Source organism: Neovison vison, chromosome 5, assembly GCF_020171115.1.
Source record: "Neovison vison isolate M4711 chromosome 5, ASM_NN_V1, whole genome shotgun sequence".
Taxonomy (NCBI): domain Eukaryota; kingdom Metazoa; phylum Chordata; class Mammalia; order Carnivora; family Mustelidae; genus Neogale; species Neogale vison.
Genome location: NC_058095.1, coordinates 119,086,393 through 119,102,436, shown reverse-complemented (window position 1 = coordinate 119,102,436; position 16,044 = coordinate 119,086,393). Strand labels below are relative to the sequence as shown.

Sequence of the window (16,044 nt, the reverse complement as noted above, 5' to 3'; positions counted from 1 at the left end):
GTATCAATAGAATTGTATAAGAATTTTCATTGTAGTTACTAAGAAGGTAACAATTATAAATAAAAATTATCAAAACATGCCACCTTCAAATAAATTGTTTACCAGCATTTTTATATATAAATAATATCTTAGATTTTAACCTCTGTAATTTCTAGGTTTGAATCTAAACTCCAGCTCATAACTGATTGGTGATCATAGGATTACAAAGAATCCATATTTTTAGGTCCTTACTATGTATTAGAAAACATGCTAAGTTCTCTCAATGACAGCGACAAACAAGATGGATATGGTCTCTGTCCTCCAATATTCAGCTACTTAAGTTGCTAACTGACAAATTAGCTTTGCCGATAGTTATAACATTGATCCAGAGTTTTAAAACTGTTGAGATTTAATAATATTCATTATTTTGTGTGTAGATCAATTTGTTCTTTAAGGGAACAAAGTCTATGTACCACAATCAAAGAAAGAATGAATGGAAATGGGTGTTAAATCTCCTCTCATCCAGTCTCAATATCTTTATCATGGCTTTTTAAAATTCCTATGCATTAAGTAGCCTTAGGTTCAAGCATAGAAGAAAAAATACTTGCACTGACTTCTGCTGATTAAATATTATTTTATGGTTCAAATGACTGCACTTTTCTTTTTACTTCCAGTCTGTCCTGCTTTCTTAGACACGGCCAAGTGGTCCTACTACCATGTACTTCAAACTTAAGCAGGCAACAGAGGAGTGTGATGGAAAATATTATCTACCCCTTTGCTAAAACGTTACATGTCAACTTTCGCCTAAGGCAAAATTTAATGGCTGACTTGTGGATCTTCATTTCTAGAGATTTACTGTGGAAACACTGACATAACCTTTAACCAGAGCAAACAGAGCCACTCTAATAAGCAGGCAACACCAAACCTAAAAATGTACGAGGAACAGAAAGATCCTGGCAGGAATTAATCTGCCATTTTCACACATCTGCCCGAGGGAGGTATTGTAATTGCAAAAATTTACTCTAAGACTGCTGAGACTCATAGTAATTATGTTTCTTTTTTTTTTTTTTAATAGAAATAGCCACAGGTGGTAACAAATTGGGTTTTGAGATGGGGAACTGGGCATGCATTCTAACCCAAATTACTATGTAATTGTCTTGATTATAAAAAAAAAAATGCAGAAAGTCTATTGCTCAAAATCAGAAAAAAGAAATTCTCCTTAAATGTATTTCTTGTCTTTTAGTTTTTAGTTTCTCTCCACTTAGGCATATAGCTTCATTTGTTGGTATTGGCCCATCTGGTATCAGGGCCACACCGTAGAATAGGCTTTTGCCAATAACCCTTAGAAATTGCTCTGAGTGGGATTTGTGTAATAGGATAATTCACTTATTTCCTGCCTTATTATCATCTAGACATAAATAGTAGCTTTCCTAGAAGGTCAGGATCTGGAAATGTAGCTAATAATTACTATTATCCGTGTATCTGCCAATGCTAAAAGTGCAAAGTTATAAACTTTTTATTTCAATCTATGTGTTGTGTTAAAATGTTTGTTATTTTTCACACACACACACACACGTTTTCAATAACACTTTATCTTTCTCTACAGTTAGATTCATGCATTAGCATCAACATATACCATTGTTTTTAAAAACTGCAAACGTATTCCGGGCATACCATGCCAAATAAGATTCCAATTGTCAAGTGTGACTCCAAACTTTCTTAATCAGGAAATTCGGATTTAATCAACCAAGATTAAAATTAGATATTAAGCACTGACTTAATACAAAACAAAACAAAATTCATTAATGTAACAGGAGGTCACACAAAGCTTAAAATAATAATAAAAATAAATCAATCAAGTGTCTTGCCTTGAAATTACATGAGGGTAAGTTTGTATGTAGTCTTTAATTCCATCTTAATGATAATAATAATAAAGATAAATGATTGAATTCTCTTTTATTTTTCTTGACTTATAATGCCCCTTATTTACATTCTTAATGCAGTAAGTTGATTTGGGATGAACTATTTTGAAATAGATGCAAAACTGCAAAAACAACATAGAAAGCAAGACTTTTGTGTTCCAAGAAGACACCACAATAAATTTACCAATGTTTAGAAAATATTCCATTTTTTGCTGACAGAACCATGGAAATCAAAGCAAGTTATCTTTAAGGTTGTTTGGAAAGTTTTTATGACAACTCTTTATACAAAGATATGTCATTAAGCAATTATCAGGTCTGAGATGGAAAATAACCCCTTTTGGAACTAACTCTCTTTTTCCCCTCCCCAATACTAAATGGTAACATTTTTTCCTTAGTAATTTTTGCTGAGACTTTAAGTACTTTTTATATCAGACATTCTAATTTCTTATTGTCATATCATCTACTGAAAAGGAGATATTGGCAAAAAAGCACATACTGTCCAATGTAAACTCTGGTAAGAAAATGCTTCTCATGGTAATTATAGGTGAATTTCTTTTATAGATATCAGTTCTGCATATAAGAATTGCTCTGGTGAAATAGCAAAAAATCTATTGAATATTCAGTCATAAAAAAATCTCAGTTTACTCTGATAAATTATGCTGTGTGAAAAATAAAATAAACGGCTTTAAGCAAAGTCTTTTATACTAGGGTCTGTGAATTGAAAAGAAAAGAAATATATCTTGAAGGTAAAAACTATCATTTTAGGTTTCAAAACTGATGAAAGTGTTCATCCTGCAAATAAAATATTGAGGAATTTGTCTAAGACGCAGACAGTATAAAATTAGGCAATAGAAATAAGAAAGCTATTTAAGCCACTGTGGTCATTTCTGCCTATAATAAAATACCTGTTGCATTGTCACTTTATAAAAGGAAGCTATTGGAATTTAGGAAATATGTGTATATTTCAACTTGAGTTTTATTGAATTGCATGGCATGAAAATCCTAGGTGTAATTGTAATCCAATCACTGTTCAGAGGGTTTATTAATGATTCAGGCAGAAATACTCTAAGAGGTATATCAATTGCTCACTTATGCCTAAATTACATTTTTTAAAAGTAACCACCAAAAGAAACTGAAGAAAACATCTCTAAAGAACCATACTTGTTAGAAAGAAATTATTTAGTCACCTTATAAGTTAAATATGTTATTTAAAAAAATATATATGCCACTAAAATAACAATAAAATTTTTCTGAATATAAAGTCATTATCTACATTATGTATTAATATAATTTACAAACATGTAGCCAGTGTCTCTTAAAAACAATATGTATCTACAAAAACAATTATAAAGGTACAGCTTTGAAAACTTGAAATAGAGTTTTAATGTTCTCACTTTCAAATTCTACAAAGGCTGCTTTCACCTGATAAAGAAAGTAAACAAGAATTGTCCTTTATATGCTTCTTTTAATGTGTTCCACTAATTAAAAATCAATCAAAAACACAAGTTTAAAAAATAATAAATATTGTTCAGACAGGGTGGATTCCAGAGCCAAAAAAGCTTACATGATTATATTGAATCTGTACCTTGCCCATTTTGCTTCCAATATAGATATGGTTCTTGAATATATTATTGAGTAGAAATATAAAGAAAATAACATGTCTCTAAATATTTCAAAATGACTAAAACAAAATGCATTTCTAATACTATTAAATTATTTTAATATATTCCATTCCTCTAATCAAACCAAAGTCTATTTATGTAGATTAGTTACATCTAAAGTCTCATTTATCCAACCTGTATTTATCCTTTGATCACAAAGCTTGTTAACTTAAATGGTCTTTTATTGTTATGATTCATTTTCCCATAATTATGCTGTTTAACTGCCTTATTTTTTGAATAAATATATGCAAACGCGCCAATCATATTCAGCACAGTTATGCTAGATGCTCAATGAACTGTAAGAGCCATTTCACTACAATAAAACTGCCTGGAATAGATCCAGGGCAGGGCCTAGAAATACCAGTAATCAGAATGTCACTAAGACCAGAACGGAAAGAAGTGTGTCACATGTATATCAATAGATTCTCTCAAACACTGTCTGAAACCAATTTTACAGTCTATCACTGGAAGAACTTTGTGCATACAAGGGAAAGCTGCCACCCACACAGCCACAATTTTGCATCTGTATTTTTGTCTTTTTTTTTTTTTTTTTGGCTTTACCTTAAAAATATTGAATTTCTACAGTAGCAAGGAAGCACAGGCAAACTTCTGCTTAGTCACAGCTGGGAATGTTGATGTCATTAAGGACTTCTTTATTATAGATAATTTATTTCAGGAGACCAGAGGATAGCAATATATCACTGTCAAAGCTGGTGGTGAAAGCTATGACTAACCGTAAAATACTGTGTGCCACTGAAGGAAACTCTTGTCACGTCTCCTTTGCTAACATAGGTCGACAATAGATTAGTGTAGGCCTGATGATCTTTAAAAGTGTATTGTAGGTGGGTGGCAGAAGTCACAGTATCTTCAAATTGATGGGCAAAATGAACTTCATGCCATTCTCTAACAAATATACAGTCATTGGTTAAAGGAATTCAGTACATGAGAAAAAAAAAAAGCCTTCCCTAATGACTTTACTAAAATATGACTTTAAGATAATGCCCTGTGGGATTTATTAAACAGAAGTATCACTGAGGGGAATACATTCTGGAGCAATGACTAATATCATAATTAGCAGGTGCATTTGTAAGAATTTACCCACTATTGAGTATATTGCAAGGCTTCTCAGCATAAGGGAGTTAAGTTTTTCTTCCTAATCTGGCATGAACACGGTTCTAGCGGCCTCATCTTTTTCCTGAGGTTGTTTTGTCACCAGGATCAAGATGTATATTCTTACAGTATCTCCAACCATCCCACCATCCTTCCAAAAGAATCAGAAACTTGGATGAAAATTTTTTCTCTTCATCTACCTAAACTCCAGCCAATAGTCCACTGAAGGCCAGTCATTGCTCAACTTCTTCTCTGCTCTAGAATGACTGGCTCTACTTCAAGGAATTTGAAAATGTGTGAAGTTTGAAAACAGCACAATCATCAAGTTTTACCATATTTCAGAGAAAAAAGGAAGGTCTTACTTCATCTTTTAAAAGAAGAGCACTGCCTTGGAACTAAACAAGTATAAAATGGGCTAATATCTGTGCTTGAGTATTTATATACATGATATGAAAAGAGATAGATGCACGAATACACATACTTTAACTTTGCCAAGAAGTTTTATGATTCACATTTTCATAAATATATGCAGAGCCAACTTTCACTGCAATAAATACATAAACCCTTTAATAATTTTAACAAAATATTTTCTTAATTTATAACTTTTATTTTTATAGATATATTTCTATTACATTGTATTACATAAGCAGCACTGACAGTAAAAACTTTGAAGCCTGATAGTGGTAATGAAACATTAAAAAATATAAATATTATATCTGTAAATAGTATTAAATACTTATCTGTAGATTTTTAAGTTTTTTTAAATTTTAAAATACGTGCATTTCTTAATCCTTTAATGAGGTATTTGAGATTATTTTCAGGGAACCAATTTATTTTAACCTCATATATAAATCTATATGCATTGTAAAAAAGTGAATAATATGTAACCTCAACTTCATTAAGCAAAATTTCTGGAAATTATGTTTGTTTGTTTGTTTTTTAATTTTTTGAATGTGTTTTGAACAATATGGTCACAGGTGATTGATAATGTTTTAGAACATGGAAATTTTTTTCCTGACTAAAAAATATGTTCAAGCAATTAAGACTGGAATTTTAGGACATGCTTTTCTATGATGTGATAGTTTCCATGATCACATACAACCTTAGATAAAATGAAGATGACGAGATTAAAATTCCAAAATCCTCCATTTAGACTTGGATATGATAATATTTATTGAAATTATAAAATTCACTCATAGAACTTAAGTAAAATTATAAACTCACTTATGCGCTCAGAAAATTTTTTAAATTATCCTACTCCTACATTTTTAAAAGACTGATGAATTATCATCTTGGTGAAAGGATGATGAAATATTTTACCTGGCTGGCATTTTGAAAATTTTGTTGAAAACTAAAAACTAATGGATGTAGAGGTTATTACCTCTGAGTAGGTGTATCAACTAATCATAAAAATAAGGTTCTCAGGTTTCTAAAAAATATATACTTTTGTGTTTTCATTTATTGCAAAATAAGCAAATACATCCAAATTCACATTGGAGCTGAGATTTTCATAGGTGCACACAAAACTAAGAATAAAAGTAACAGCGCATTAAAAATGATGATAATAATTTGAATTTTAAACTCTTCTTCAAAGACACTCAAAACACCTTGAGGCTGATTATCTTTTAATTCAGCTTTATTGTACCTTATTTATACTATTTTTAATATATGGTTAAACAAAAAACGTGCTATGGTTATGTACTCATGTTAAAGCAGAAATTAATCCTTCCATCTTTTAAAAATTAAAAAAAAAGACAAGTGGAGAAGACACTCTTGGAGGCCTGCTATAGGAGACATCCCCTTCCTTAGTTAGCCCATCATTCCCCTTATAAGAAGAGATGTATATAGTGTTTATGAAAATAAGAGCATGTAACTAATCAAAATGTGCTATCTTAGAACAACATTGCAGAAAATTAACCTCAAAATTATATATGAAGAAAGAAAATGTTCACACATTTTATATTTGTTACTGAAATCCTAACATGCTAGAATATGAAGTTTTAAAGTTCACGATCTTGGGAGCTCATCAGAGTCCCTATCATCAAGAATCTCTTGCGTTAGAGATGTGGGACTAAAGACACACAACGGATAATGTTGCTAGTAAAGATATACTTTTTCTTTCACCTTTACATTCTAAAATACTGAGTTTATTTTCTATGCTATGCTACTTTGGTCCTCTATGCTGCAATCTCATTTTTATATATTTGGATTGACTGTATTTACCATGCATTTAATTCCTTTTTATTGAAAAGGCCATGCACATATATCAAAAGGATTTTCTCTTTGTAGTATAAAAAGTCTAAAGTCAATCCTAAAGTGAATCTTTTGAAATTGAACTATAAAACACCGCATGAGAATGTGTTCTTTTTTTAAATTTATTTTAGTAGATCTTATTCTGCTGGCTCAATATATTTTCTTCTATGAGTTCATATTAAAATGACTTGCAGTAATGCTACAAAAAAATCTGAAAACACAGATGTTCAAACAAAACTGGAAATTCTCCCAACAGTGAAGAAGTCCCCAGCCTCTTCTCAGCCAGGCCTTCGTTGAAAACACCTGTTGAGAAGTTACTCCGAGACTGAACAAATATTTCTTGATAAGCCTTGATATGCAGTAACTTGTGACAATTAGTAATGATCTCTACTTGATTTTAGATTCTCATGTTAACATACGAAATAATTCACATGAAAATTACTCCCATGAAAAGTTCTGTTATAAATTTGTATAATTCTCTATTTCCCTTACCTACCACAAAATCTGTGATCCTACTTTTCAATTTCGGTGTTATAGCTTTAAAATGAATAAAATGTTTAATTATAACAATGTATTATGACTCACACTATTGAAGATATTTTAATCACTAGTCTATTATTTAAACACATCGCAGACTGACTTTACGTCATCTGAGAAACTTGAAGAAACCCTGAAATAAAATCTCTTCTCACAAACCACTATTTCTACATACTGATTACATGTGTAACCAGCTTACATGATTATTCTGAATTCACTTAATAAAAATACTCTTATTCTCAAGAAACTAGATTTTAACCTTAAAATTTAGACCCTGTGACTCACACAATATCATTTGATACTTTAAAAAAAATCTTAATTTAAGCTGCAATATGAGTTTTCTACATCCTGAAATTCTTAAATTTCATACCAGTGTATATCAAAACAATGACGAAATATGTTTCACTCCATCAATAGAAATACACTGTGCACCTTCTAAACAGCACAAACATGCTGGAAAATAAAGCTAAAGCAGACTTAGTAGGTGCAAGTGCAAGTGCACTCCATGGATTAAAATACTACTTTCAGAAGTACAAGTGAGATTAGTAGTGTGTTTCCTTAGCAGGCTGTGTTAAATATACACACTAATACATGCACTTCAAAACACGCTTATGGATACCTGAGCACTTGAATTTAAGCATGTCACTTCAGCACAAAGTGTTTGCAGCATGCTAGTTTAAAGAGAAAGAGGAAAGGAGGGTCACTATAGTTAATTTATTCTGTTCTCAACAATGGGTACTGAGAAGAACCTGATATATATTTAAGAGGAAATTAACATATTAGGAATTTACAAAGCATTCTTTATAAGACTGCAAAAATTCAGTAGGAAAAAAAAAGAAGAGGAAGAGGAGTGCCTGTTTTGATAGTTTAAATCAAGGATATTTCTAGGGCAGGAACAATATGCAACATTGAGTCACCTTGGAAAAAATGTCAAGAACTTAAAACTGAAAGTTCTTCTGTGTTTTTATGGCATGGATTAAGATTCTAGAAGAAAGGGAATGACAAGGAAGTTTGTCTTGTTTTCTTTTAAAATTTTCTGTCTCTTTCCCTGCACGTGTAAGATTCGCTTTGGCTTAGGTTTCACTGCTGAGAGGAATCATCATCATCATCATCATCATCATTATCATCATCATCACCATCATCACCAACACCATCATCCATTCCTCCAGCAACGAAGAGCTTAAAGAACAGCATGGTGTAAATACAATATAGGCACCCCTGTCCCTTGAAACCTTCTGGGTACTTCCGTTCAAATTTGTTCCTCACTAATCTGGCCGAGGAACCAGGCTTGCTGACATTCTACTGTACCAACTTCATTTTTATTGGAACCTAAATAAGAATTCAACTGAAAGCACTTGAAATGGAAGATTAAACATTAACTCTGTTATATATTTGTAACTGTCAATGGTGAAAATAGAAAGAAGGTATTTAACATATGTATATATATAAAATGACTGCAAAAGATCTATAAATACATACTTCAACATACCTCCCTAAAGAGATTATCATAAATGCCAGTATGCAGTCACAGAAAGACTTTCACAGAAACCACAATATTTTTCAAGGGATATATTTCTTGCTCAGTCTTTTATAGACATCAAAAAAATCATGATTACTGGTATACAGTAGACACCATTAAAAGTGGGATTTAATATTACAATCGATACTTAAGTATTCAGTAGCATCAAGTAGAAGACTCTGTTTTACAAGGACATTATACTATTATAAGAAAATACGTTTTACTAACTTTTTAGCATTTGCTATCCTTATGTTAGAAAGGATAAGGTTATGAAATTTTACTCTTCATTTTAATAATAAAAACATTACTGAGTCAAGTGTCATTAAAAGGTATTTGCTTTTCAAAGCATAAAATTATGAACCAATTATCTTCATTTGCCCCAAACTAATCTTCCTCCCAAAGTGTCACTTTTAGTTAAACTCAATTTTGAATTTCAAGTAGTGCTCATCCAGAGTAATTTGTAGCAACATGCATTAATAATAAGCAAGAATTAAGTTTTTCTGTGACACAACTTAATAGTGGATAAAAGAAGCTAGGGAGTGACTACACAAAGTACAGTCACCAACTATTGTTAGAATCTATGTCCATGATGGGTCAGTCATCTAGGATTTTTTTTTAAATATGTCAATAACTTTGCATTATACTATCCAAAATATATTAAATACCACATAGACATACTGAAAATACACGGTATACAAACTAAATGCATCCTGAAATTCTTTTTGGTGCATCAGGTGCCTTTACTGCCAACTTTGCTTCCTGTTTTCAACCATATAAAGTGAGTCTGTGACCTTCTGGTGCACTCTTTTCTTTCCTCAATGACTCCAAGAAACAGATCAGGACAAAATAAATATAAACTTGTCTTAGGTAATGGTCCAGAGCCCACATTCATTCAAACTTTTGAAAGAGCTCCAGAGCATAATTCACATATTAAAAGTTTAAACTATGCTAAGACATCATGATGCAGTTTCTGCTGTAAAAAATAAATCAGATTCATATTCTTTAAAACGCTTTTTAAAATATAAAACTTACTTTTCTGGTGGAGGACTGAAAACTTAGCTCAGATTCAGGCTCTGGAATTCTGACTAGTTGCTGTTTTTGTTCTTGAAAAAGTTAACTTCTGAGTATTTGAGTATACATTTCTTTCCTTTCTGGCATCAGGTTTTTTAAACAGAACTAAAAAGCAAATTTAACTAAAATGTTTTCTTTCCTACTCTGGGAATCCTTTGTTATGGAGAGAAATGTAGACTCATGAATAAAACTAATGTAAAATAAACTCCAAATAGTGAACACCGCTAACATTTAAAGCCTACAAAAATAAACTTTAAAATGCAACAAAAGTAAGACATTCACACCTTCTAGATTTTAGACTATTTACATGGGAGGGGTTATGTATCGAATATGTTGTACACGTGGTGGCAAAAGTGTAAACCATGTTCACTTAAAAATGTTTTCCACTCACTGCTGCTAGCAGTGTGGCTTTGTCCTGCTCCAAAGGTTTCAGGACAGCTCCAAAAACCAGCAATAAAGTCAAGTCCCAGTTAGGCTAAAAGTCTCTTACCTGAATTATGGACATCCGAGTGGCAGGGGTCTCGCTCGCATTAGTCCCTTGTCCGGTGAAGCTCGTGTGGCAGCCCGCGTGCCCCTGAGGAACAGTCAGGTTGTTGGAGGCCGGTTTGAGATACATCACCTCTGACCGGGGCGAGCTAAGGGGCAGGCGGGTCTGGTAGTCGAAGTACATAGGGGAGGTGGCCAGGGAGGGGCTGCTCACCACATTCATGACGTTCATGGCGTTCCTCTCTTCCACCTCGCTCTGCACCAGCATAATATCGTTTTTGTTGATCTTTTTCTTCTTGCCCTTGCCCCCGCCCAGCTGCGGGTGGCTGTACTCGGCGATGCGGCAGTTGTAAGTGCGAATCTCCTTGTTCTCGCGCTTGCACTTGACGGCAATGGTGATCATGGCCGCTAGGAGAATGATGGAGATAGTGCTTAGAGTCACGATGAGCGGCAGCGACATGTCCCAGTGGTGCTGCTCGCCGTTTACCCGGGGAACGCCTTCGGGCAAGGAGCCGCTCACCGAGCGGATGATGAGCTTGGCCACCGCCGACAGGGTGGGCTTCCCGTGGTCAGTCACCTTCACTACCAGCTCCACCACTGGCGTCACGTCCTCCCAGAAGGGGTGCAGCGTGCGGATCTCGCCGCTGGAGGGATCGATTTCAAACAGGTGGTCGTCGTTTCCGTCTACGATCTCGTAGGTGAGGCGCCCACTCTCGCCGAAGTCACTGTCTAGGGCGCGTACGGTGCTCACCAGGTAGCCCAGGCCAGCGTTGCGCGGGACCTGCAGCTCGGCCGTGTCGTTCTGCAGCGTGGGCAGCACGATCACCGGCGCGTTGTCATTCACGTCTAGCACTGTCACCCTCACAGTCGCGTTGCTCTCCAAGTGCGCGGGCGCCCCCGAGTCCTTAGCAAGCACCTTGAACTCGAAAGCCTTGGTCTGCTCGTAGTTAAAGGAGCGCAGGGCGTAGATGGCCCCGTTGGTGGGGTTCACAGACACATAGGTATAAATGGACACGTCGCCGATGTGCGAGGGCAGGATGGAGTAGGACACTGTGCCGTTTTGGCCCAGGTCGGGATCCTGGGCAAGCACGGAGCCCAGATACTCTCCTGGGATGTTGTTTTCGTGCACCTGCAGCACATAGAGTCCCTTGGTGAAACGAGGAGGGTTGTCGTTCTCGTCCAGAATCTTGACAGCGAACGACTTGGTGGAGTTGAGAGGAGGCGAGCCCCCGTCCCGAGCCACGATTGTCACGTTGTACTCGTCCTGGGTCTCGCGGTCCAGCGGGCGGTCAGTCACCACCGTGTAGAAGTTGTCATAGTTCTCCTCTAGCTTGAAAGGCACAGAACCTCCGGGCCCGCCCAGGCCGCCGCCGCCGCCGCCGGTCCCCCCTCCGCCCAGCACCCTGCACTGCAGCTGCCCGTTCTTGCCCGAGTCCCGGTCAGTGACCCGCACTAGGGCTATGACGGTGCCGGGCGGGGCGGCCTCGCTCAGCGCCCCCTGGCGCACGGAGACGAAACCGATGGACGGCGCGTTGTCGTTGCGGTCGATGAGCTTGACAGTGACCTTGCAGTGGGCCGGGATGGGGTTGGGCCCCAAGTCTCGGGCCTGTACGTCGATCTCCAGCATCCCATTCTCCTCATAGTCCAGGTTGCCCTTGACACGAATCAGGCCGGTCTTCGGGTCGATGGAGAAGAGCTCCCTTACGCGGTCAGGCACATAGCTGCTGAAGGAATAGAGTACTTCACCATTGGGACCCTCGTCGGCGTCGGTGGCGTTCAGATCAATGACCACGGTGCCCAGTGGGGCATTCTCTGGCAGCTCCACCAGGTAGGAGGGCGCCTCGAAGACCGGGCTGTTGTCGTTAGAGTCTATCACCTTCACGTTGATTTGCACAGTGGCGGATCGCGGCGGCTCGCCGCCGTCTAGGGCGGTCAGTACAAGCGTGTGGTGGTTCTGCTGCTCGCGGTCCAGCGCCTTCTGGATTACCAGCTCTGGGAACTTGGTGCCGTCGCCGCGGGACTTGACGTCCAGCGCGAAGAGCCCGTGGTCGTCGCGCGTCAGCAGATAGGTGCGGAGCCCATTCTCGCCGGCGTCCGGGTCATGTGCACTGGTGAGAGGGAAGCGGGTGCCAGGCGCTGCGTTCTCCGAGATGTCCATCTCAATCTGGTCCGAGGGGAAGGAGGGGGCATTGTCGTTGATGTCCTGGATCTCCACCTTGATCATGCAGATTTCCTTGTCGTTGGCGAACACCTCGAGGGACAGCTGGCACTTGGCGTTGTGGCGGCACAGGGACTCACGGTCGATGCGCTGCTTGGTGTAGAGGAGCCCGCTGTCCGCGTCCACGTCCAGCAGGTGCGGCGCTGAGTTCTCCAGCACCCGGTAGCTACCCGACTTGCTTCGCCCGCCGCCGCCACCGCCACCGCGCTCTGCGGGCGGAAGCCCCGGCTGCAGTCGAGCATCCTTGCCGATGTTGCCGATCACCGTGCCGGCCCCTTGCTCCTCCGGCACCGAGTAGTTGAGGTTTTTGAGCGTCAGGGCAGGGGCCCAGAGGAGGAAACAGCAACAGATGGAAAGGTACATCCCAGACCGGTGGGGTGGGGGCAGGAGCAGCCGGACTGGAGGGGCGAGCGAGTGGGAGCGCGCCAGCCTGGGGCTCGGGCGCAGCGTGCGCGCGCGACACGAGCCACAAGTCCGTGGGTCCTTCCTTCCCTCTGCTCCTGGGCTGCGGCACCCGGCGGTCTCCTTATTCCGCTCAAGTTCCCCGAACCTGTTGATCTACAGCATCCGCACTGGGCGAGAAGCGGCGGCGCAGCGAAGCTGCAGGGGCACGGAGCAAGGCGGCGGCTCCCTGCGGCTAGGGGCGAGCCCGGGGCTTTGTCTCTTCCGCCGGGACTAGGGGCGACTCAAAGTTGAGCGATGAGGCCAGCGATAAGATGGAAATCGCGTCTAGAAGGGGGTGGTGAAGAATCGGTAGATTTTCCTGGCTCCCGCTAGGGCGCTGCAAATCCACTCCCGCGGTAGCCACCGGAATACTCTTCACATCGGGTGGGGGAGGGAGCGGGGAGGTGTGTCTTGAGGCAGATGGGAAAGTGGAATCCTTACTTGTTTCCCGTCTCCAGTGATGAAATTGATGGGGACGAGGAGCAACGGAGAGAGAATCCGATATATTTTGAAGCTTCGCCGGAGCCCGGTGAAATGTCTGCTGGCTTCGCGGGCTGTTCGGTTTTCAGGCAGTGTTTTGCTGCATTTAGAGATCTAATCTTGCATTGCTGGCTGAGGCAGAGGCGGCCGCGGACTGCATCTCCTAGCCAAGCGTATTTTTTTTTTTTTTTCCCTCTCTCTCCTTTCCGAGCAAAGGGAGGGGAGGAAATGCAGCGCAAAGAACTAGTGTCCCGATTTGTAGTTTCCTCCCTCCACCAGGCTCCTCCCTCTCTTCCTCGGAAAAGGCTCTCCCCCGAAGTCAGGAAAGCCACAGCCAGATCAGCGTTTGCGGCGTGAGTCTATGGGGGGGGGGGGGCGTATATAGCTCTCTCCGCCTCTGTTCGTAGAACACACACTCTGTGTGATTCCTCTGTGCCAAGCCAGTAACCGCCGCTACCATCCCCTTCTCTCCGCGAGAGCAAGGACTTCTCTCGATGCAGTTTAATTCCAGTTTGCTTTTCTTCCCAGGCGAAAGGAAATCAACAGGCAACTCATGGTTGGATGTGCAGATTTGAAGGGGGGAGGGGGAGGCGGAATAAAAAGGAAGGGGGAGCCACCCTCCCAGTCCTCGCACACACACTCTCCCTGTCTCTCGCTAGAAGGGAAACAGTCTCTGCATTCACAGGGCTGGGCTGTCAAGTGCCTCTCTTTTCTTTCTATTCAGCATCTCCTTCCAATGGCCCTGCCTCCCAGTCCTCTTCATCTAGAAAGGAAAACCTTGGCGAGGAATAAAAGTGGTGAATATCTGAAGCGAATAAAGTGCGGTTTTTTTGTTTGTTTGTTTCCCTCCCCCTCTCCCGTCAATTTTTTTTTTTTTTTAATAGTAGGAGTGGGCTGGATGAAAGAAACACATCAAGGTTTGGCGTGATGCATTCTGCAGTCTCGTTCTCACACAGTCTCTCTGGGCGACTCGAGGAGGGCAGGGGTGAGGAGCTGCGGCCGCGGCGGTCCAGCCAGGGGCGCCCACCCCACCCCCGAGAGCGACCTCCGAGGGGATGTTAGGCACAGGTCTGTCTACACATTATTTCGGGTTCTCGAGGCGCCTCGACATACGGGAATGACACATCCAGAAATGCAGGTGTTCCGATCTGCCCGATGAGTCAGAAGCAGTGGAACGAATCGAATTCACTCTCGCCTCATGGTCCTCCCTTCACAGACATTAGTTGCGGCTTCTTCCTAACGCTTTCTCTCTGACTCACTCTATAGAAAGAAAAGCCAGATTCATGTCTTGGAGGAAAAGAAAAAGCGAGAGGAAAGGGAGGGAGGGAAGAAGGTGTAGCTGAATCCAGCAGCACTTTTACTCTACCTCTTTCTGCCGGGGTCCGAGGGTCTGGAAAACAAGGCGTCTGTTTTGCTAGGTGTATTTATTTTTTAATTTATTTGTTTAAGAAAAAAAAAACACCTTTCCTTTTGACGAGGCGTGAGGAACCCCCAAATCTTTCAGAGTCTTGAAAAAAAAAAGAAAAGAAAAAGAAAAAAATAATCAGGATTCCAGTGACTGTTCACAGCTTAGCCCCGCATCATAGTTCATGATTTTCCTCTCAATGTTCTCTATTCACAAAGTCCAGCACCGGTGTGCATAGTTAATTGTGCAGTCCGTTGTGGAGGTTTTTTTTTTTTTTTTTTTTCCTCCTTTTCTGTCACGGGTGGTCGCTTTTAATCTGGTGCCTGTCAGGATCAGCTCATAGCCTGCGAAAGACGTACGGATTTCAAAGCAAATAAATCCATCTCCGCAAGCAAAGCATCGGAGGAAATGAAAGGTGAAAATTCAACAGTTGGAGTAGCGTCTCCCCAGCCGCCCTCCGCCGCTGCCGCATCCGCCGGGCTCGCAGTCCCAGCTCTCTCCCCAGCGCCTCTTGCTGACTGACTCTATTCACCTCACGCCGCCGCTTAAACATTGATACTGATTCCCTGCCAGCCAATCCGCGTGAGGAACAAGGCCCTGCCTCCTCGGACCACATCCAATAGGAGGCGGCAAAGAGACTGGCGGAGGCGGAGCCAGGAGCCCCAGCTCTTCAGAGTCATTGATTAGATCAGTTAGATGGGAGACCAGCTCGGCTAGCCGAGGCCCACGCTCCGCCTTGACCGCGGCGCCTACGGCCTGGTAGCCGGGTCTCCCGAGTCTTTAACTAACGGGAGAAGCTTCTCCACCGTCTTCCTCCAGAAAAAGGAGAATGAAAAGGAAAAAAAAAAGTTTGATAGCGATTTATTATTTTTTTTTTTCTCCATGTATACAGGAACCTGAATCGCAGCGTGCTTGCAGAATAAGGTAGCTGCGGTCTTCCCGATGAGTTCTGTACACAC

General features: G+C 40.4%; 1 protein-coding gene across 3 annotated transcripts in view; it reads right to left on the bottom strand.

The window, feature by feature from the left end:
* Nucleotides 1-15,609, bottom strand: part of PCDH17 (protocadherin 17) — a 100,689-nt gene extending 85,080 nt beyond the window's left edge. For all 3 annotated transcript variants that reach the window (XM_044249838.1, XM_044249840.1, XM_044249839.1), the window contains exon 1: nucleotides 10,543-15,609. In XM_044249838.1, coding sequence (XP_044105773.1) covers nucleotides 10,543-13,119 — 2,577 coding nt within the window. In that variant the 5' untranslated portion in view covers nucleotides 13,120-15,609. The remainder of the gene's footprint in view (nucleotides 1-10,542) is intronic.
* Between the last annotated feature and the right edge of the window lie 435 nt (nucleotides 15,610-16,044).